Source organism: Sorex araneus, chromosome X (genome assembly GCF_027595985.1).
Source record: "Sorex araneus isolate mSorAra2 chromosome X, mSorAra2.pri, whole genome shotgun sequence".
In the NCBI taxonomy this organism is placed as follows: Eukaryota; Metazoa; Chordata; class Mammalia; order Eulipotyphla; family Soricidae; genus Sorex; species Sorex araneus.
In genome coordinates this window covers 54,769,880-54,791,843 of record NC_073313.1, presented here as the reverse complement: position 1 = coordinate 54,791,843, position 21,964 = coordinate 54,769,880, and the positions used below count along the sequence as shown (strand labels likewise).

At 39.0% G+C, this 21,964-nt stretch overlaps 1 protein-coding gene across 1 annotated transcript; it reads right to left on the bottom strand.

Moving 5' to 3' along the window:
- Positions 1-18,317: 18,317 nt before the first annotated feature.
- Positions 18,318-20,811, bottom strand: GSPT2 (G1 to S phase transition 2). Its single transcript, XM_004606573.3, has one exon. It carries the CDS (start codon positions 20,628-20,630, stop codon positions 18,726-18,728), a length of 1,905 nt encoding a protein of 634 aa, XP_004606630.1. The 5' UTR covers positions 20,631-20,811; the 3' UTR covers positions 18,318-18,725.
- Positions 20,812-21,964: the final 1,153 nt, after the last annotated feature.

Here is a 21,964-nt window from a genome sequence, read left to right as displayed (position 1 = left end):
AATTGAGTAATTGTTGGAGTCACGGGGAGTCAGTGTTTGTGGCCTCAGAGAAGGATTATACTGACATAAGCTCAATGACATTGAATCCTGAAATATCAATAGGAATATCAATATAAGCTCATGATATGTAACTGACATAAAGAGTACATAGTGGTGCTTACTCACATGCACTGAAAAATTTACGTATTATTTATATAGGCCCTACATATAGGTGGGTTCCACTTCTGCGAGTTTAACCTCTAACATAAATATCTGCTATTGGGAATTAGGTCACTAGGATTATAAAATTAACATGATAAATGGACTCCTGCCATGCAAACACATGTTGTTCAAGGAGAATATTTTGCCGTTAAAGTGCATTATCTCTCTAGCTCATTGCTCTACAAACATGGGAATCATGGGGAATCATGATGAATTCAGTAGCATGCAACCAATATAATTATTTTGCTATCTAAGAAGAAATTTCTCCTAAAAAATAAATCAAGAATACTTGACAAATTACTGATTTCAAGAAATGTATTAGGTAAGCTTTGAAAATCTGATGTACCGTTAAAAGGAACTTATCAAGGACTAATTGGGTTGCACAAAAACCACCCCAGATTCAAGAGCTAAGTTGGGGGGAAAATACCTAAAATCAGACCATCTGATCCTCTGAAAGAACAGTAATAAAATGCTAGGGAGATAGTTCAAAGTTTGGAGTGCGTACTTTGCATGTGGGAGTCCTAGGTTAATTCCAGTATTAAGTTGTCTTCCATGCACCTCTGGGAGTTACCCTTAAGCATCCACTCAGTAGTAGCTCCATATCACTTTCAGATGTGGTTCAAAAAAATTTTAAATATTCCATATAGGCAACATGGGGTTGAGAAGACGGGGTGGGAGTGGTGGGAGGGATGCTGGGACCATTGGTGGTGGAAAATGGGCACTGGTGAAAGGATGGTACTCAACCATTGTATGACTGAAACACAAGCACGAAAGTTTGTAAGTCTGTAACTGTACCTCATGGTGATTCACTAATAAAAATAAATTTTTAAATGTTTTAAATTACTGTATTCTTTGTGATTCAAAAAATACATGCTGTGTTCACCTTTGAAAGTTCTAAGGAGATCAGGTATGTAGCTCAGTGGTAGAGAGGATATCATATATATCAGGGTTTGATGCCCAATACTAAAATTAATAAGTAAAAAAGTATGAGAAATAACTTAATAGAGTAAAAGCTGATAAATGGATGGAAATATTAAATAATTATAATTTAATGTCCTTATGTACTACTGTTATCCAACAATTAATGAAGTAAAGATAGAAATATTGGTCTAGCTACTAAATGGGAAGTGATAGTTGAATGTCCTTATTCTACAATTTGTAATAAAATATTGTATGAAGGCAATAATCATCAATGACTACTAACATCATGTAAAAAAGAAAATGAGACATAATGTGTCTCCAGTTGAGACACAGCACTACCTACAAGGTTTTTGGGGGATTGTTTTCTTTTCTTTTTTTTTTTGAGGGCCACACCTGGTAGTGATTAGGTCTTACTCCTGGCTGTGCGCTCCGGGATTGTTCCTGGCAGTGCCTGGGGACCATATGCTGTGCTAGGGATTGAGGAGGAGTTGATTGTGTGCAAGGAAAGTGACTGACCCCTAGGCTATTTCTCCAGTCCAAAGTGTTCTTCTAAACATAGGTAAAAAAGCAAATTAATCTAATAAAGCCCCTATATCCAAAAATACTTTTATAGGAAATTCAGGAGACAGAGAGACATGTGAAACAATGACAAAAGGAGGATGTCTGCAAAATACAGACTGTTTTATTTTTTTTTATAATTTATTTATTTTTAATTAGAGAATCACCGTGAGGGTACAGTTACAGATTTATACACTTTTGTGCTTATAATTCCCTCATACAAAGTTCGGGAACCCATCCCTTCACCAGTGCCCATTCTCCACCACCCGTAAACCCGGCGTCCCTCCCACCCTCCCCAATCCCATCTCCCCCCCAACCCACCCTGCCACTGTGGCAGGGCATTCCCTTCTGTTCTCTCTCTCTAATTAGCTGTTGTGGTTTGCAATAAAGGTGTTGAGTGGCCGCTGTGCTCAGTCTCTAGCCCTCATTCAGCCCGCAACTCCCTTCCCCCACATGGCCTTCGACTACAATGTAGTTGGTGATCGCTTCTCTGAGTTGCCCTTTCCCCGGAACGTGAGGCCAGCCTCGAAGCCATGGGGTCAACCTCCTGGTACTTATTTCTACAGTTCTTGGGTATTAGTCTCCCACTCTGATATTCTATATACCATAGATGAGTGCTGTCTTTCTATGTCTGTCTCTCTCTTTCTGACTCATTTCACTCAGCATGAAACTTTTCATGCCCATCCACTTAACTACAAAATTCTTGACTTCCTTTTTTCTAACAGCTGCATAGTATTCCATTGTATAGATGTACCAAAGTTTCCTCAACCAGTCATCCGTTTTGGGGCATTCGGGTTTTTTCCAGATTCTGGCTATTGTAAACAGTGCTGCAATGAAAATACATGTGCAGATGTTGTTTCGATTGTACTTTTTTGCCTCTCTGGGATATATTCCCAGCAGTGGTATTGCTGGGTCAAATGGGAGCTCAACCTCTAGTTTTCTGAGAATCGTCCATACTGTTTTCCAAAAGGGCTGAACTAGCCGGCATTCCCACCAGCAGTGTAGAAGGGTCCCTTTCTCCCCACATCCTCTCCAACAGCGGTTGCTTTTGTTCTTTTGGATGTGTGCCAGTCTCTGTGGTGTGAGGTGGTATCTCATGGTTGTTTTGATCTGCATCTCTCTGATGATTAGTGATGCAGAGCACTTTTTCATGTGCCTTTTGGCCATTCGTATTTCTTCCTTGGTAAAGTTTCTGTTCATTTCTTCGCCCCATTTTTTGATGGGGTTGGATGTTTTCTTTTTGTAGAGTTCAACCAGTGCTTTATATACCATTGATATCAACCCCTTATCTGATGGGTATTGTGTAAGTATCCTTTCCCATTCTGTGGATAGTCTTTGTATTCTGGTCACTGTATATCTTGCGGTGCAGAAGCTTTTTAGTTTAATGTAGTCCCATTTGTTGATCTCTGTTTTTACTAGATTGCTTAGTTCCGTGTCACGTTTGAAGATACCTTTATCTTCAATATCGTGGAGGGTTTTGCCGACCTTGTCTTCAATGTACCTTATGGTTTGTGGTCTAATGTTGAGGTCTTTAATCCATTTTGATCTGACTTTTGTGCATGGTGTCAGGTCAAGGTCTAAACCCATTTTTTTTGCATGTGGTTGTCCAGTTTTGCCAGCACCATTTGTTAAAGAGGCTTTCCTTGCTCCACTTCACATCTCTTGCTCCCTTATCAAAGATTAGATGATCATACATTTGGGGTTGTGTGTAGGGATATTCCACCCTGTTCCATTGGTCTACGGCTCTGCCTTTGTTCCAGTACCATGCTGTTTTAATTGTTACTGCTTTGTAGTAAAGATTGAGGCTGGGGAGGGTGATGCCTCCCATCATCTTTTTCAAAAGAATTGTTTTAGCTATCCTTGGACGTTTGTTATTCCATATGAATTTTAGGATTGCTTGATCCATTTCTTTGAAGAATGTCATGGGTATACATATTGGGATCGCATTGAATCTGTATAATGCTTTAGGGAGTATTGCCATTTTGACAACATTGATTCTCCCTATCCACGAGCAGGGTATATGTTTCCATTTCCTCATGTCCTCTTTGATTTCATGGAGTAGCGTTTTGTAGTTTTCTTTGTAAAGGTCTTTTACTTCCTTGGTTAAGCTGATTCCGAGGTACTTGATTTTCTGGGGCACAATTGTGAATGGGATTGCTTATTTCATGTCCCTTTCCTCTGCCTCATTGTTTGCATATATGAAGGCCATGGATTTTTGGGTATTGATTTTGTAGCCTGCAACTTTACTGTATAAGTCTATTGTTTCTAAGAGTTTCTTAGTAGAGGTTTTAGGCTTCTCTAGATATAGTATCATGTCGTCTGCAAATAGTGAGAGTTTGATTTCTTCCTTTCCTATCTGGATGCCCTTAATCTCTTTTTCTTGTCTAATAGCTATCGCAAGTACTTCCAGTACTATATTGAAGAGGAGTGGTGAGAGTGGGCATCCTTGTCTTGTGCCCAATCTCAGAGGAAAGGCCCTTAGTTTTTCCCCGTTGAGGATAATGCTTGCCGTAGGCTTGTGATAGATGGCTTCGACTATCTTGAGGAAAGTTCCTCCAAACCCCATTTTGGCGAGGGTTTTCATCATGAAAGGATGTTGGATCTTGTCAAATGCTTTCTCTGCATCTATTGATATGATCATATGGTTTTTGTCTTTACTTTTGTTGATATGCTGGATTATGTTGATTGATTTCCGAATGTTAAACCATCCTTGCATCCCTGGGATGAATCCCACTTGGTCGTGATGTATGATCTTTTTGATGAGTTGTTGGATCCTATTTGCTAGTATTTTGTTGAGGATCTTCGCATCGGTGTTCATCAGGGAAATTGGTCTGTAATTTTCTTTCTTAGTGGTGTAAATACAGACTGTTTTAAATGCTGAGCCAAAGGCCAAAGATTCTCCAACAAATGAATCACAAAAAATGTAAAAGAAAGGGACAAGCTATAGATGGAAAGAGACTTAATATATTAACAACCTATAATATAGGAGAGCAAACAGATTCTATGTGGAAAAATCAGATTTCAAGAACAATAAATATATATGACATGAATGAAAACCTAGGAATAAATTCACTTGTATCATTTGTCATCCCGTTGATCTTCGATTTGCTGGAGCAGGCACCAGTAATGTCGCCATTTGTCCCTGTTGTATGCTAGTGCAGCCCAATGATATCTGCTTGCTCCAAGAACAGGAAGAGCCTCAAACCTTTCATTCATGGATTTGACGAAGAAATCTGACCATCTAGTTGGTGGGTGGCCATGCAGTCTTCTGACGTCCCGTGGAATCCAGTCGGTAACAGCTCTAGTCCAGCGGTCGTCTCTGAATCGAATTACATGACTGGCCCATCTGATTTTTGATGCCTTCGCAAACAAGACAGCATCCCTGATTTTTGACCGTCAACGGAGGTCATAACTCCGGATTCCTTCTCTCACTTGAGTGAGACATGATATTCCCAGCATTGCTCTTTCGATTCCTCTTTGGGATACCCTAATAGCATTCTCATCCTGTTTGCATAGGGCCCAGGTCTCTGAGGCATATTTTAGTGCAGGAAGAATGGTGGAATCGAAAAGATGTGCCCAGAGTCAGAGGTTCTTCGTCCTCTTAACTACTTCTTCAGTGCTCTTGAAGGCATTCCACACTGCTCTCTTCCTCCTACGCAATTCTGGCGCCAAGTCATTCCTCATGTTGATTTCTCGACCCAGGTACACATAGCTGCTGCATTTGGAGATGTTTGTTCCATTGAGAGCAAATGGAGCTTCAGGGACCAGTTCGTTTTTCATGAACATCGTCTTGTTGAGATTCAGCTGCAATCTGACCTTTCCACACTTGTGGTCGAAGTCGGCCAGCATTTGTGCCGATTGGCCAATGTTTGGTGTTATGAGAATGATGTCATCAGTGAAGCAAGGAGGTGGAGTGGCCGACCATCTCTCTTCACTCCCATTCCTTCCCATTTCAGTTGTCGCATGATGTTCTCGAGGGTGGCACTGAAGAGTTTGGTTAAATGGTATCACCCTGCCGCACCCCTCTCTTTACATCAATGATCGCTTCCTTGTAGAATGATGAGATCCTGGTGGTGAATCCACAATACAGCTCATGGAGGATTTTGATATACTGAATCCGAACGCCCTGTTTGGCCAGGAATAAATTATTTAAGTTTAATAATTATAAATATTTTCCATAATGTTATTATACATAAGCACAATTTTAAATACCAATAATATTTTATTATGAAAAAATTTTGTTAAGAAATATAACATTTAGGATCAGCTAAAATTATATTTGGGTGGACAGGAGTGGGTGAGAGTGTAGAAAAAACAAGATTTACCAAGAGGTCTTGGTGTTAAAGCTTTTTCAGTGCTACATAATTTTTTTGCAATATTATATATTCTCATGTATTTAAAACTATTTGTAACATTTTGAAATGTCCAATACAAAAAAAGGCTAATCAGAATTTCTGGCTGATATTATAAAGTCATGGCTTTATAATTTCTCTGGTCTTAGATTTGAATTTATTTTTCAAAAAATTATTTTATTTATTTAAATACCATGGCTTACAAAGTTGTTAATAATACAGTTGTTTCTAGCATTCAGTCCCACCACCAGTTTTACCTTCCCTTCATCATTCTCCCCAGTTATCCAGCCTTGCCCCCTGACCAGGCACTAAATAATTTATATTGTTTGTTACAACAAAATGGCTAATGGAATTATCAAAAACACTTTTCAGCAAAATAAAATTTGTGAAATTGTGATATTTCACAATGGGGTCATTAAAGTCATTGTTCATTGATAGTCGTTGTTATTGCTTTTGTTTATTGAGCTTAGTTGTATTTTAATCTACTTTCCCATCTAATTTGGTGTGCTACTTCTGGACTGCCATTATTGTGGAATTTTCGAGGTGTCACTCAAGGAATTCCAGAATCTGTAGAACTGAGAAGATTCTTTCCCCTCTCCACTGAGTGTGATGTAGTGTTCTCAGTCAGATCAGTTCTCAGTCAGAACCCTGAGTTGTGGAGGTTTGGCTTGCAATTCTTCCAAGATTAGTAATGAAGCTGTGAAGTAGGGGCATTTTTTACATGGTTACTACTATGAGATGTTGAAACTTTCTAAATAAGTATGCTATGCTCTTAAATTTTAGAGACAATGATATAAAAATAGGATCTTACTTTCTTCCTGTGATAAGAAATCTCGAAATATATTTCAGTTAGTTCAACTGCTCCAAATTTTCACAATGTTACCACAGTTTCCATCTTCTCGCTAAACTGTTTTCAGTAGGTTGACGCTTTGACTACAACCCTGTCACAACATAGTTTCAACAGCTCCAGATATCTATATCATATTCCAAATTCTATCATATGAGAGCATATCTGTATTTCTAAGAAATAGATCTTTCTATATGAGTCCCACATACATTCCCAACATAAGTCACTAGATAGAACCACATGGCAACTCTGGAAAAAACATCATGTGACAAAGGAGATTTTGATTGGAGCTCCAGTAGTGCAATTGGTTAGAACATGGTACTTATGCAAAGGAGAATGAGATAGCCATGATTGGATTTGAGAAATGCTGTGTGCCCCATCCTCCCTCTCCGTTTGAATATATGGCTTTTTTAAAAAACAAGTTTTTTTGGGTGGAAGTGATAGTACAGCGGGAAAGGCAAGGTGCTTACCTTGCACATAGCTAATCAAGGTCTGATCCCACGCACCCTATATGGTCTTCAAATCTCCTCACTGCCAAGAGTGACCCCTGAGCTCAGAGCCAATAGTAAGCCTTGAAGAAAACTGGGTGTGGGCCCCAAAGCAAAAAAATACTTAACATGGACACTAGTTTTCATATCAGCAATACACAAATTAAGTTTCCTTTTCAATTTCCACACAGTCCTATAAAGGGGAGTAACCGGAATTATCTCCATATTATGTCTGAGGAACCAGGGGGCTCAGAAGTGGAAAGACTTTTTCAGGGTTGTGATCAGTAAATCCAAAGCGTATTTATTTAAAGTCTCTGTCATAGGTTGGAGCCCTTTCACTGACTTTACATGACTTTACGTACACTAATTTCTCAATAAATATATCTTCTGCACAGCATCAGCCTCTGGATGCAGCCCTGCAATCTAACCCTGTAGATCCAAACTAGGAAAAGCTCTGCACTGGGCAGAGAGGCAGTTGGATGTTGAGAGAGGAAACCCCCAGGGTGGCCAACATGACAACAGTCTCAGCCTGTTTGTGTCTTTACCTCTGACTATGCTGATTGGTTAGGAAGTGGAATTTCTGTACCTTGTTTATCACTCTTACAGTCTAGCCCACTGATATACCTAAAGCAGCACACATGTGTTTGGTTTTAGCATACTTGCTTGTATTCTATTATATACAGTCCTTCTCAGAGAGCCCAGCAAGCTACTGAAAATATCTTGCCTGCATAGCAGAGCCTGGTAAGTTCCCTGTGGCTTATTCAATTTGCCAAATACAGTAACAATAAGGGTCTCATTCCCTTGACCCTGAAAGAGCCTCCAATACGGTACCGTTGGGAAGGATGAATAAAGAGAGGCTGCTAAAATCTCAGGGCTGGGACAAATAGAGATGTTACTGGCGCCTGCCCAAGCAAATCAATGAACAATAGGATGACAGTGATAGAGTGATGGATCACCAGATTATGGTGGCAAACATAAACAGGGGAGAAGATGGTTCCCACCACATGATGGACATTCTATGTCAAAATGCGTGTGTTTTGGTTCTGGCCACTAATCTAAAAATGTGATCTTCTTGCTGAGGTTGGTTCCAGGAGTAGCCCAAACCAGAACTTACCTTTTATTACTGATCTGCACCATCAGATCCTACATGTTTTCTTAAATTCCACTAAGTCAGGCACTGGTGGCTAGTGTGGGGTCTAACATTCAATACATGGGGGATTGTAAAGCTTGACAGTGCACTTCCACTCTCATGATTGTCTGCCATACTCCCAGTATTGCCAGCAGTTTTAACGTGTTTATCTTATCAAATGAATCTTCTATGCATTCATTCCCTATTCACCTATAGGCCTAGCATAGATTCAGCTAGGAAGTCAATATGACTTTTGTTCTCGTGCCCCCAACTTACAGTTGGGCCCTCAGTAGACATTCATGAAGACAAAAAATTCATCTTAAATTCTTAACTTTGTTTATATATACATGCACACATGTTTGTATATATATACACAAAAAACTTTGTAATGGTGTATATATATATACATATGTATATGTATATATACAGTTACAAAATGTTTTATGATGTGTTTCAGTCATACAATGTTCCATCACCAGTCTTCACTAGTGTACATATATATGTACATGTATATGTGTGTTTATATATTTGAAAACCGTTTGATGTTATATATAAATTATTATATAATTTATATATAAGTATACTTGAAATAAAATATGTATTTTTAAAAATATTTATATATCTTACTCCTTTGTCAAAGATTACGTAGCCATATATTTGGGGGTCAGTGACACAATATTCAACTCTGTTTCATTGGTCTCAGATCTGTTTCTAGCACAATACCATACTGTTTTAATTACTGAAAGCCTCATCAACAAGTGATGCTAGGAAAACTTGATAGCTACCTGCAAAAAATGAACTCTGACCGTTGTCTAATTCCAGGCACAAAAGTCAGATCAAAGTGGATTAAAGACCTCAATATCAGACATGAATCTATAAGGTACATAGAGGAAAATGTAGGCAGAACTCTCCATGACACTGAAGCTAAAAGAATCTTTAAGGATAAAACAGCACTGACCATGCAAGTGGAAGTAAATGTAAACAAATGGGACTACATCAAACTAAGAAGCTTCTGAACTTCAAAAGAAACAGTGACCAAAATACAGAGAGAGCCCACAGAATGGGAAAGAATATTTACCCAATACCCATTTGATAAGGGATTAGTATCCAGGATATACAAGACACTAGTAGAATTGTACAAGAAAAAAACCTCCAACTCCATCAAAAAATGGAGAGAAGAAATGAACAGACGTTTCCTCAAAAAAAGAAATACAAATGGCCAAAAGGCACATTGAAAAAAATGCTCCACATAGCTAGTCATGAGGGTGATGCAAATCAAAACAATAATGAGATATCATCTCACACCACAGAGACTGGCACACATTCAAAAGAGCAAAAGCAGCCAGTGCTGGCGTGGATGTGGGGGGAAGGGGACGCTCTTTCACTGTTGGTGGGAATGCTGACTGGTCCATCCTTTCTGGAAAACAATATGACAGTCCTTCAAAAACTAGAAATTGAACTTCCATATGACCCCGCAATACCACGTCTGGTAATATATCCCGAGGATGCAAAAGAGCACAATAGAAATGTCATCTGTATCTATATATTCATCGCAGCACTGTTCACAATAGCCAAAATATGGAAACAACTCGAGTGCCCTAAAATAGATGACTGGTTAAAGAACCTTTGGTACATCTACACAATGGAATACTATGCATCTGTTAGGAGAGATGAAGTCATGAAATTTGTTTATCAATGGATAGGCATGCTAAGTGAAATGAGTCAGAAATAGAGGCACAGACATAGAAGTACTGCACTCATTTGTGAAATATAAAATAACATAACATGAGACTGACACCCAAGGATGGTAGACACAAGGGCCAGGAATATTGCCCCATAGCTGGAAGCCTGCTCATGAGCAGCTGGGAGAAGGCAGATTGAATAGAGAAGGGATCACTAAGAAAATGATGGCTGGAGGAATCAGATGGGATGGGAGATGCATGCCAAAGGTAGATAATGGACCAAACATCATGATGACCTCTCAGAGTCTGTGTTGCAAGCCATAATGCCCAAAAGTAGAGAGAGAGTATGGGGAATATTGTCTGCCATGGAGGCAGGAGGAGGGTGGGAAAGGGGGGGTTTATCGGGATATTGGTGGTGGGGAATGTGCGCTGGTGGAGTGATGGGTGTTTGATCATTGTGTAAATGTAACCCAAACATGAAAGCTTGTAACTATCTCACTATGATTCAATAAAATTTAAAAACTATATATTTATATATAATATATTTGAAATAGGTATGCTTATATATATTTATACATAATACTATACCATTAAAAAGTATTTCATGATTGGGTTTCAGTCATACAATATTCCATCATCTGTCCCTTCACTAGTGGACATTCCTCTTCATCAGTATCCCCAGTTTCCCTCTCTCCCCCCACCTACTTATATGACAAGCACTTTTCTCCCCCACCTCTCTCTCTTACCTTTTGGTTATTATGGTTTCGAATAGAGGTAAATTGTTAACTTTTGAACATCACATTCACCAGCAGGAAACCTTACAAGTCATCTCTCGTCTGTCCTGAATTACCATCCACTATGGTTAGGGCATTCTTAAACATATCCTTGTCCTTCAAATTTTATTCCCTTCTTAAATGTATAAAATATGTGCATGAGTCATCTACCCTTTAATTGAACTTAGAATTTTTAACTGAGGTAACATTAATTTACATGATTGTATGTTTTATGTTTTAGGAGGTACAATTATATGCCTCTTTAAAGTAGCCACTTTTTTTAGACCAGAGTTTTTCTTGTTTTAAATACACTTAAGAAACTGGGAGTATTCTGTTATTAGCACCACAAAGGAGCTCAGCTTCTAGATGTAAAAAAGATATCACTGCATTTTATTTCATATTTCATTTATATCCTGAAACACAAACAAAGCAGTTTAGAAAGCTCAATTAAATAAGTCACATGAGCACCAATTACAGCAGAATATAGCCAGGGATATAGCTTAGCAGTAGAGCATTTGCATTGCATGTGTGAGAACCTGGGGTTGATTGCTGACACTGGGAAAAAAAGCAATGTTTTCTGTTTAGCTCTATATTACAGTAAAAAGCATGTAAAGGTAAAAATCAAATGCCAACCTTTAATCCAGCCACTGTCAGTTAAATCTGTAGAAGCGATTTGGGGTTTTTCTCGATCATTAACCATGTGCCAATGTGTTTTGTAAATGTATTGGTGTGACAAAGTACTACAATAGACTGTGGTATGAGATGGTACAAATAGTCTTAGAGAACTAATTCATCAAAATACCTATTAGAGACGAAAAGCAGCTCAATGTCCCAAACGTGAAGGAAGAGCTATTATTTATTGGATACATATTTTATATGTGTTATATCTTTAGAAAGATCCAATGACATGATTGTGTACAAATCTCTTTTTCTAGAACATAACAAAATATTGGAGACAGATATTAGTATTCTTTGATGTTAAGCAGATAAATATATTTACTAAAAGAGTGATATATGTATGCAAGTTCTCTGTATTCACAAATTTTGAAACTTTTATAGTACTTTGTGTAGAAATAAGGGGCTTGCTGAAGTCCTCTATGTTTCTTGCTTGATTATTTTTGGAGGAGATTTGGGGACATACCCAGAGTTGCTGAGCACTACTCATGGCTGTGTGCAAGGGGTCAGTCCTGGCGGTTCTTGGGGGACTATATGTAGTGTTAAGATTGTAACTCAGACATTAAAGCTTGTAATTATATCTCACAGCGAATCAATAAAATTTATTTTAAAAGAACCAAACTGGGATAAACTACAAGAAAGACAAACACTTTAATCCCTGTGCTATCTTTCTGACCCCTGGAATCCTTTATAATTGTGTGATTCTTAGAGCTTAAACCTTTCATCCACCAAATTATTAAATAAATGATATTTTAAAAAGCAAATGAAGGAAAAAGAATATTTTGAAAATTTAGATTTACTTTAAACTACCTGGTATTTTCATGTCCAGGATTGAACTATGAGGAATGTCATTGTTCAATATTCTATAAGCTGTAATGAAATTTTATAAACTATATCTTATATATGCTAATCTTCTCTGTATCATTCCAATTTAGGACAGAAGTTATAGCACAGTGGGTAAGGTGTTTGCCTTGCACGAGGCCGACCCAGGTTTGATTCCTCCGTCTCTCTTGGAGAGTCCGACAAGCTACCGAAAGTACCCCACCCGCACAGCAGAGCCTGGCATATTCGATATGCCAAAAAAAGTCTCACAATGGAGACGTTATTGGTGTCCACTCGAGCAAATCAATGAGCAATGGGACGACAGTGCTATATCTTATGTATGCAAATATATTTTCTTTCTACCCCACCATTCATACATGATATATTCATTCAGTGCTTTCGGTTCATTCTTTTTTCTCTTCCTCTTCCCATGTTGATTCTGGTTATCTGTGAAATGCATGGTGTGTTTTGATAGTCTCTCCCAAATTCTAAGGACAGTCCATTTTCCCTACTCTGTGGGAATAGTGGTTTCCTTGGTTATAAAAAAACGTGCTGATTTACTTAGATGCAAATTTCATGATTCCATTTTTTTCTAACAGCTGCATAGTATTCCATTGTATAGATATAGCAAAGTTTTGTTTTTTTTTTTAATCAATCATCTGTTCTCAGGCACTTGGGGTTTTTCCAGATTCTGGTTATTGTAAATAGTGCTGCAATAAACATACAAGTTCAGATGTCATTTCTATTGTACTTTTTTGCATTTTGGGATATATTCCCAGAAGAGGTATTGCTGGGTCAAATGGGATTCATGAAAATAAAATAATGAAAATAAAAAAACAGCTGGTAAGAAAAAGCAGCTAGTATCAACTTTCTTTTTCTGCCAGTGTCCAAAGGTGCAGATATTATAACTTCAAATTAGGACACCATTTTGGCACCAAGTGGCTTCTTATAGAAATGCATCTAGACTGTGAACTGAGCTACAACCCCATGCCACCTGGGGAGGGGAAAGGATTTTCTCTCTCAACCCTTTCTTTCTGCGGTGGAGATAGCAGCAGTGGCAGCGGGGATCACGTGGCGTCTGCCATCTTCTAGAACTCACAACCCAGAGGTATCAGTTTGCAGTGACGTGGCACGCAGGAGATCATGGGATGGAGGTGTTACCGGCACGCTCTCTGCCCAGATGAGATCCGGAGCAGCCGCACACAAAACGGCCCCTCTGCTCCTTAAAGAATATGATCCGGTAGGTCTACTAACCCATTTTGGCACCCAGCGGCTTCTTATAGAAATGCATCTAGACTGTGAACTGAGCTAAAATATCAGAAATCCAAAACCAATGTCAGAGCTCACATAATCTTCATTCTCAGCAATGGAAAACAAATTATCAAATGATGCATTTTCAGCAGGTTTGATTGTTGGGAGAAAATTCTAAATAATAATAGTGAGTTCTCTGTTGAAATATTGAATGTATTCAAAGTACAGAGAGAATAAAGTGAAGATCATTAGCCACTCAGGTCGGGGTGTGGGTGTGGGAGGGGGTATATTGGGGTTCTGGGTGGTGGAACATGTGCACTGGTGAAGGGATGGGGGTTTGATCATTATGACTGAGACTGAAACCTGAAATCTTTGTAACTTTTTTCACAGTGATTCAATAAAAAAAAGTTAAAAAAATAAATAAATTTAGGACACATGGAAATATGCCAATGATCTAAACTAAAAGATAGAAAATAAAACCACATATTCATTGACCATGAAAACAGACCTTGGATCATAATGTCAATATGCTCAAAGGCTCAGGTTTTGAAAGAAATTCTGATTGTTGGATAGTATCTTTTAAAAGGCTATGAAATGATAAGTAATCATCCTCCCCTGCTTGACTAAACAGTATATTTTAACTGAAATGAGTGAATTAAGCACAGAATGTTGATAAGCATACTTTAAAAGGGTTCTTGCACTATAATAAACAGAATTATAATATTGCAAGAGCTCTATTTTAGTAGCAGATTTTTCTTTTGAAAACAGGAACAATAACTGCAGGGAATATCAAAGTGTGGACAATTTGTCCTGAGTTCCAGTGGAAAATGTTCATAATGAACAATGTGGAAGTCACCTAGTCCAAACTTTTCATTTTTATTTTGCATTAACACACTGTTATTTACAAAGTTCTTCATAATAGTGTTTTAGGTATACAGTGTTCTCTTCGCTAAAGTACTAATGGTCCCTTTTGCCAAATTTTCTCAGATTTTTCCATAATGTCTAGATGAGGAAATAAAGAACCATCCGTGCAAAGTTGCAAGGAACCAATGGGTAGACTTATTGAGAAATATTGATGTAAAATAAATTATTGTGGTTTGTAGTATGAAGTCAGACCTGAATAGCTTCTATATTATCTTGGTTGCTTAGAATTTGAGGTTCAGTAGGAGACACTGTTCTATATGACTAAGGAAACTATTATTGTATTTATGAATAGCCCCAATTTGCAGCATTGGGGAAAATGATAAAACTGGAAATAAAAGCCAGCCATAAATTTAAAATAAATTATTTTATATCCTTTCCCCCTAAAAAATCAGAGTTTAATATTTTCAACCGCCTGAATTATAGACTCAAGGAACTGAAAATAATTAGTTCCAAAATCTACTTCCAAAGATTTATCTTCTGTTCTCTGATTTTTTCATTCTTATAGTTTAGGTAGTTATAATAGTGTTTAACTTTATGGTGTCAACGTATAAAACTACTATGCCCCACCCTATCATGACAACCAATGTGCCCACAACCTTCCTCTATTGTTCCAATGTCTCTTAAGTCTGGTATTCTTTCCCACCTTGTCTCCCCTCACTGAGGTAATTTTTTTAGTATTTTTCTAAATGGTTTTCTTTTTTGCTAAATGTTATATTAGTCACCGTGTTTTATAGCGTCTCTGATTTTCTTCACCATTGTCTCAGGGTCCCCTACTCAAGTACCCCTTTGCCCCCCTCCACAAATCTACAGGGCAAGCTAAGTTCAGTTCTTTTTCATTTATTTTGATTCGAGGCCACACTCATTGATGCTCAGTGGTTACTCCTGGCTGTGCACTCAGGAATTACTTCTGGCAGTGCTCAGGGGACCATATGGATTTCTGAGGAACAAACCCAAGAGATTCACATGCACAGCATGTTCTCTACTATCTATACTAGTAAGGTATAGAGCCTTACTAGGCTCTCCAAGCCTAGTAAGGTCAGTTCTGTAGACCAGTTCACAGATTCTATTGCTTTGGGCGTTTATCATTCCCTTACTGTGTTTCTTTATATCTTACCTATGAGAGAGGTCATTCTGTATATGCCTTTCTCGAACTGATTTCACTCATTTTATCTTCCATTTCTATCTATATAGTGGCAAATTGCTCCATTTCATGTGTTATAACTGAGTAAGATCATGTTGTCAAGATATTTTGAAAGGTAATTTAAGCGGTCCTGGAGGAAAACTGCTATGCAATTGACAAATAAGTAAGGCATCCAGGAGCAAGTATATATATTTGCCTGATAAATTTCCAAAATTGAATATAAATCAGAGAGTTCTACTTCGGTTTTTAATTTGGCCTACCTATGTAATACATATACAATAATATTATAAATATGTTACTAGAAATAAAATACAATGAGATTGATGCAGTTTTAGAAAAAGTATGCATGTTTAGGCCATATCCAGTATACTCAGGAACTTCTGGATGGATGTTTCAGGGTCATGACTAATAGTACTCGGGAAATATGTTGTGTTGGGAACCAAACTCAAGGTCTCACACATGCAACACAAGTGCTCTACCACTGAGCCACATGTCCCAGTTTCAGCATCAGACTATTTTTTAGTGCCTGTGAGGGTAAAGTTTTAGCAACCTCTAGATTGGTGTTTACATTTTATTCCAGGCACTGTGATTTACAATATTGTCAATGGTTGGATTTCATGCACATCTTCCAACACCACACACACACCTTCCACGTACCAGAGTGTCTCTTTCTCTTGAACACTGTCTTGGTAGGTCTTTGTTTTGCATAAATTTGTTGGAGCATATGACCAGGATTACCTCAAAACATCCCTATTCAACTAACTCAAGTGTAAAAAATTAGCTAGTATTTGTACCAGATAGCTATTAGGGTAACACCTACTTACCAAGACAGAAAGCTCTTGCAGCTATTGACAATTATGCAGGTGAAAAAGGCAGGTTTCCTGTTAATAAGTGTAGACACAAACGGATCCATAACTGGCACTTTTCTCAACACATTGTTTAGAGACATGTCCAAAATATCCTATAGCAAGAATGGGTGTTGGATGTTGATCTGATAAAAATTACCTTTCATCTCCTGATTTTCCATACCAGGACACTTTCTTTTCTTTTTTTTCCTTTTTGGGCCACACCCGACAATGCACAGGGGTTACTCCTGGCTCTACACTGATGGTGCTCAGGAGGGAGGGGGGAGCCTATGGGATACTGGGAATAGAACCCAGGTCTGCCGTGTGCAAGGCAAATACCCCACACACTGTGCTATGGCTCCAACCCCACGAGGACACTTTCTAACCCTTCCTTTTTCAGTGACTTATACTCCCTATTGCAAATATTTATCTTCTCAATATACGAATATCATTGTGTTGTGCCACACAGTGCCTCACAGTGAACAAAATAATTAGTAGGTTAATATGACGGATTAAAGATAAAAGTCAAGGGGTCAGAGTGATGGATCAGTGGGTAGGACATTTGTCTTGCATAAGGCCAACCCGGATTTGATCCCTGACCAGGAATAATTCCTGAGTGCAGAGCCAGGAGTAACCCCTGAGCATCGCCGGGTGTGACCCAGACACAAAATAAATAAATAAAGGTAAAGTCAAGTATCCTATGGTCTGAAACCCCAGCTATATATGTAATTTGTTCAGGCTCAGAATTAAGATACAGATAAAGTGTAAGTGTGAGACATTTTCAAATCACAACTAAGGAAGTATAAGAGCTGCTTTTTTACTGGACTTGGACTCAAAGAACAAAGTTTATTAGTAAGAGCCCTAAAAACAATTTTAAGTGAAAAAATTCCCCCAATATAAACTTGTACATTGTAAATTGTTCATAAGTGACTCCAGTGAGTGGAAGGACTATTTTTATTTGCTTGTTTATTATGCTTTACTGCATTTGAAGACATAATTAAAATAATGCTTACATTCATGTTTATGGTTTAAAAAATTCACTGCTCCTCCACCACCAGCAGTATTTCCAAGTCTTTCCACTACTTTCTTTTCGTCACTTCTAGTGAAGGGAAATTTTTAACATTAAATATTAAGGCACAATGACTGACGCAGTTATTTGAGTTTGGGGTTATAATGTTGTAGTATCATTCAGACCAACATTGTCAACCTCCCTACACCAATGTCCCCTGCTTCCCTCCCATCCTTGACAGTCACATTTTAAAATATGGCTATTATAGTTTGAATCTCATGCTTACAGTGTTGTTGACTGTGTAGTTCAGATGTACACCACTGATGTCATAGAGGCTCTGACCTCTATGTCTGTTATCACCCTTTCATCTCTTCTAACTGTTCTTCTCAGTTGCTTTCCTTCCCTGTCCTTCTCATTTCCATGACCAATGGTCATTTAATACTACTCATTTAATCCTCTTGTTATTCTTTTATATACCACAGAGAAGGGAGATCACCCAGTGTTCGTGAAGGACAGTTTCTAAAATCCCCTGTGAAGTACTGAGTTCCATCCCTGGCAAAGAAAAACATAAATTAATAAAATACAAAAATCCAAATAAATGATATGTGTCCAATAATGTGAGAAAGCAAAAAAGCCTATTGAAAAGTATCACACACAAATTGAAAATATTACTCAAAAATCATTTCAAACCAGTGAGTTTCAAATGAGATACTTTATTCACATGTTAGCTGTTTTTTAACATGTACACAAACTGACACAATTTGGTCTGCATGAAAGGTTTGTCTAAATATTCTAAGAGAAATGAAAAATTTAAAAAATATATTAATTCTTCATTATTATAGACAATTACACCCACATCACTTACAAATCTACTACTGATTCTGTCTACAGAAGTAGAATGGCACAGGAGAAAAAGTTGCAGGTAAATTCAACACTGATAAAACTGAGATCTCAACATGAGAAAGCTTACAATACATGAATTTTTGCTGTATAACTTCTTTTTGCAAAATACAGATAAAAGTCTGTCAATGAGCACTAAATAAGAGAAAAGGGTGATTTTTTGTAGGCAATCATCACAGTATAGTGTATGGACACTAAGAAAACAGCTTAGTCCTTCTCGGGGACTAGTTTCAGAACTTTCCCGATTGCAATGGTCTTACCCTCATCCCTTAAAGTAAAACGACCCATCTGAGGAAAATCTTTGAATGTCTCAAGGCATATAATTCCTGCTGTCCTTAAACGGGCAATGCACACTTGATCTTGTTTTACAAAACGGGGCCGTGTCTTACTTTTTTCTCCTGACTTTTTATCTATCAAGGATATTAAGGCTGTTATCTCAACTTCCTCAACACAAGTATGAATATGCAGAACTGCATTATAACCTGGGCAGATAATGGACTTGTGCTCAATGATCATTATCTGAACATCAAATGTACGTCCAGAGTGGCATAGATTTTTTGGTTCACAAAGTATGAATCCGGGAAGAATCTCTTCTTCTTCAATTCCTTTCAGTCTGATTTTGAGGTTTTCACCTGGGGCCACATAGTCAGTTTCAGTATCATCAGAAAGTAGTCCAAGAACTTCCACATTGTGCTTGTTTGGCATCATCACAAGATGCTGGCCTTTAGAAATGGATCCTGACTCCAGTTTTCCCAGGACCACAGTGCCCATATCCTTGTATTTATCCACAATTGGCAGTCTAATTGGCCCATCAATTGATCTGCTGAAGTTTGGCATACTGTCCAAATATGAAATAAATGGCAATCCAGTGTACCAAGGGCAGAATTCTGATTGCTCTTTAATATTTGCTCCGGTCAGTCCTGAACACGGCATAAAGTGAATGTCCTTTTTGGGACTGAAGCCGATTTTTTTCAAAAACGGCAGAAGTTTTTCTTTACATTCTTCATACCTCTCATTGCTCCAGTTTACTGTGGGATCGTCCATTTTATTAATAAGCACTACCAAATGCTTCACCCCTGCTGTTTTTGCCAACATAGCATGTTCTCTTGTCTGTCCACCTTTTTCAAATCCGGTTTCAAACTCTCCTTTTCTAGCAGAGATTACCAGGACAGCCAAATCAGCTTGTGAAGCACCACCAATCATATTTGGAACAAAACTCTTGTGGCCAGGGGCATCTAAAATCGTGAAATGTTTCTTTTCTGTTTCGAAATAGGCACGACCCACTTCTACTGTTTTACCTTTGTCTCGTTCTTCCTGATTTGTATCTAACGCCCAGGACAAATACCAAGTTTCCCTATTTTTTTCCTTAGCTTCTCTTTCATACTTTTCAAGTGTTCTTTTGTCAACCATTCCTGTCAAAAACATTATTTGTCCACCAATGGTTGACTTGCCAGCATCTACATGCCCAATGAATATCACATTTACATGTTCTTTTCTAGGTGCACCTGTAGGTACTGCCCCAGATTTCTGTCTTTTCATTTTCTCCTTCTCCATCATTTCCTTGACTTTTTCTTCAGGGGACCCCATCTCCCCCAAGGAGCTACCCCCTGGTTCAGCTTCACTTATTTCTTTATGTTGCTCCCATGACTCTTCTAGGACCTCTGCATTTTCTACAACAGGTTCTGAAAGTTCCATGGTAGTGGCAGAGCTGGAACCTTCAGGCAACACTAGCTGTTCCTCTTTGGAATGATCCACAGGTGCCCCCCGTCCCAGCCTTTTACCTTGCGGTTTGCTCACGCCGCCGGCGCAGGTTTCATCCTCGCTGGCGCTACTGGGCTGGAGGCTCTGCGTCTGGGCCCGGCCCCTCTGGAAGGACGGCACGGACTCTGCAGCGTGTACATTAGGCACGAAAGGTTCGGCGTGGACGTTGAGCTGATGGCTCAATGCCGAGATGAGCGGCTCGCGCGAATCCTCGGCTCCAGCCACCAAGGCAGCTCTGTCCCCGCTCGGAGCCGAACCCGGGACTTCCAGGTCCACCTGGTCCCAGCACTCGGGTGCCAAGTCGCTGCTGCTGCTGCTGCTGCTGCCGCCGCCGCCGCCGCTAGGATCCATGATCTGAGGAAGTACGGTCAGCCGACCAGAGACAGCGGCCGCGACCCGCAGAGATAAGGCTGCCGAGGTAGCGGCAGCTGCGCGAACCTCAGCGGCAGGGTAGGCGCAGCCAAGTGCACTGCGTTCGCAACTGCGGCGGCAATAGCAGATATGGCGGCTCAACCCGCTCCTCTTGTGTGTAAGCGGATCTCCTCCCCGAAAACCCCAATCACTTCCGACTCCTCCACGATGACCCAAAGCCAGACATGGATTGACCCCTCATTGCCATACAGAAGTTCGACCCCCCATTTAGCTGTTAGGGGTAAATTTAAAAAAAAAGAAAATGTTTTCAAATGAAAATTTCCATTCATTCTCCCGCCTCATCCTCCCAGTCTGGGAAAGCAAATTGACCACTATCTCAGGACAAAACCTAGAGGGCACACACCTGATGTAGGATTATCAAACATTTAAGCAAAAGTGGACATTTCTGTTCAATAGATGACACCAGAATAAGGGTCACTACTCAGAAATCCCATAAATAAATAAGAAATCAGTTCATGAAATACACAAATTTAAGCAGTGTGCTGAGTTACAGTCATTAATTTGAAATCCAGAGGCCTTTGAATTTTTCCTTTCCATGAGTGCTCATAAATCTATAACTTTTGCTGATGTTGTGTAAAGTTACAACTTCTTGTCATGTTAAGTAGTCTGGCTCTCAGCCTAAAAGAGATGCCAAAGGATGGAGTCTTGGGAGAACTTTCTCTTTGCCTGACTGCAGTGTTTGAATAATCTAGTAAGAAGAATACGAATTCGGGGGTTAAGAGATGAGAAAAATATTTCTGTAAGTCAACATAATGGCCAACCACTGCTCACTTACTCCTGGCAGTGTGTGCATGTACTGTAATTGCTCACAGTAATGGGGTGCATTCAAAGGGTTGTCCAATTCCCCTATATTTAACTCAACATCTACATAGCAGCTTTATTCAAATAATCTGTCACTGTCATCCCGTTGCTCATCAATTTGTTCCAGCGGGCAGTTTTTGGCATATCCAATATGCACGGGTAGCTTGCCAGGCTTTGCCCTGCAGGCTCCATAGCTCAGTAGCTTGCCGGGCTCTCGGAGAGGGAATTGAACACGGGTTGGCCATGTGAAAGGCAAAAGCCCATCCGCTGTGCTATCGCTCCAGCCCACAACCTATCTTCAAATAATCAATAGATACAAATGTTTTATAATATTATATATATATAATATTGATTATTGATTATTCAAATAATCAATAGATACAAATGTTTTATAATCCCAGAATTTACAGGTTTCATAACATTCAAACTATCTCCTGTAGAGTTTACTTCAC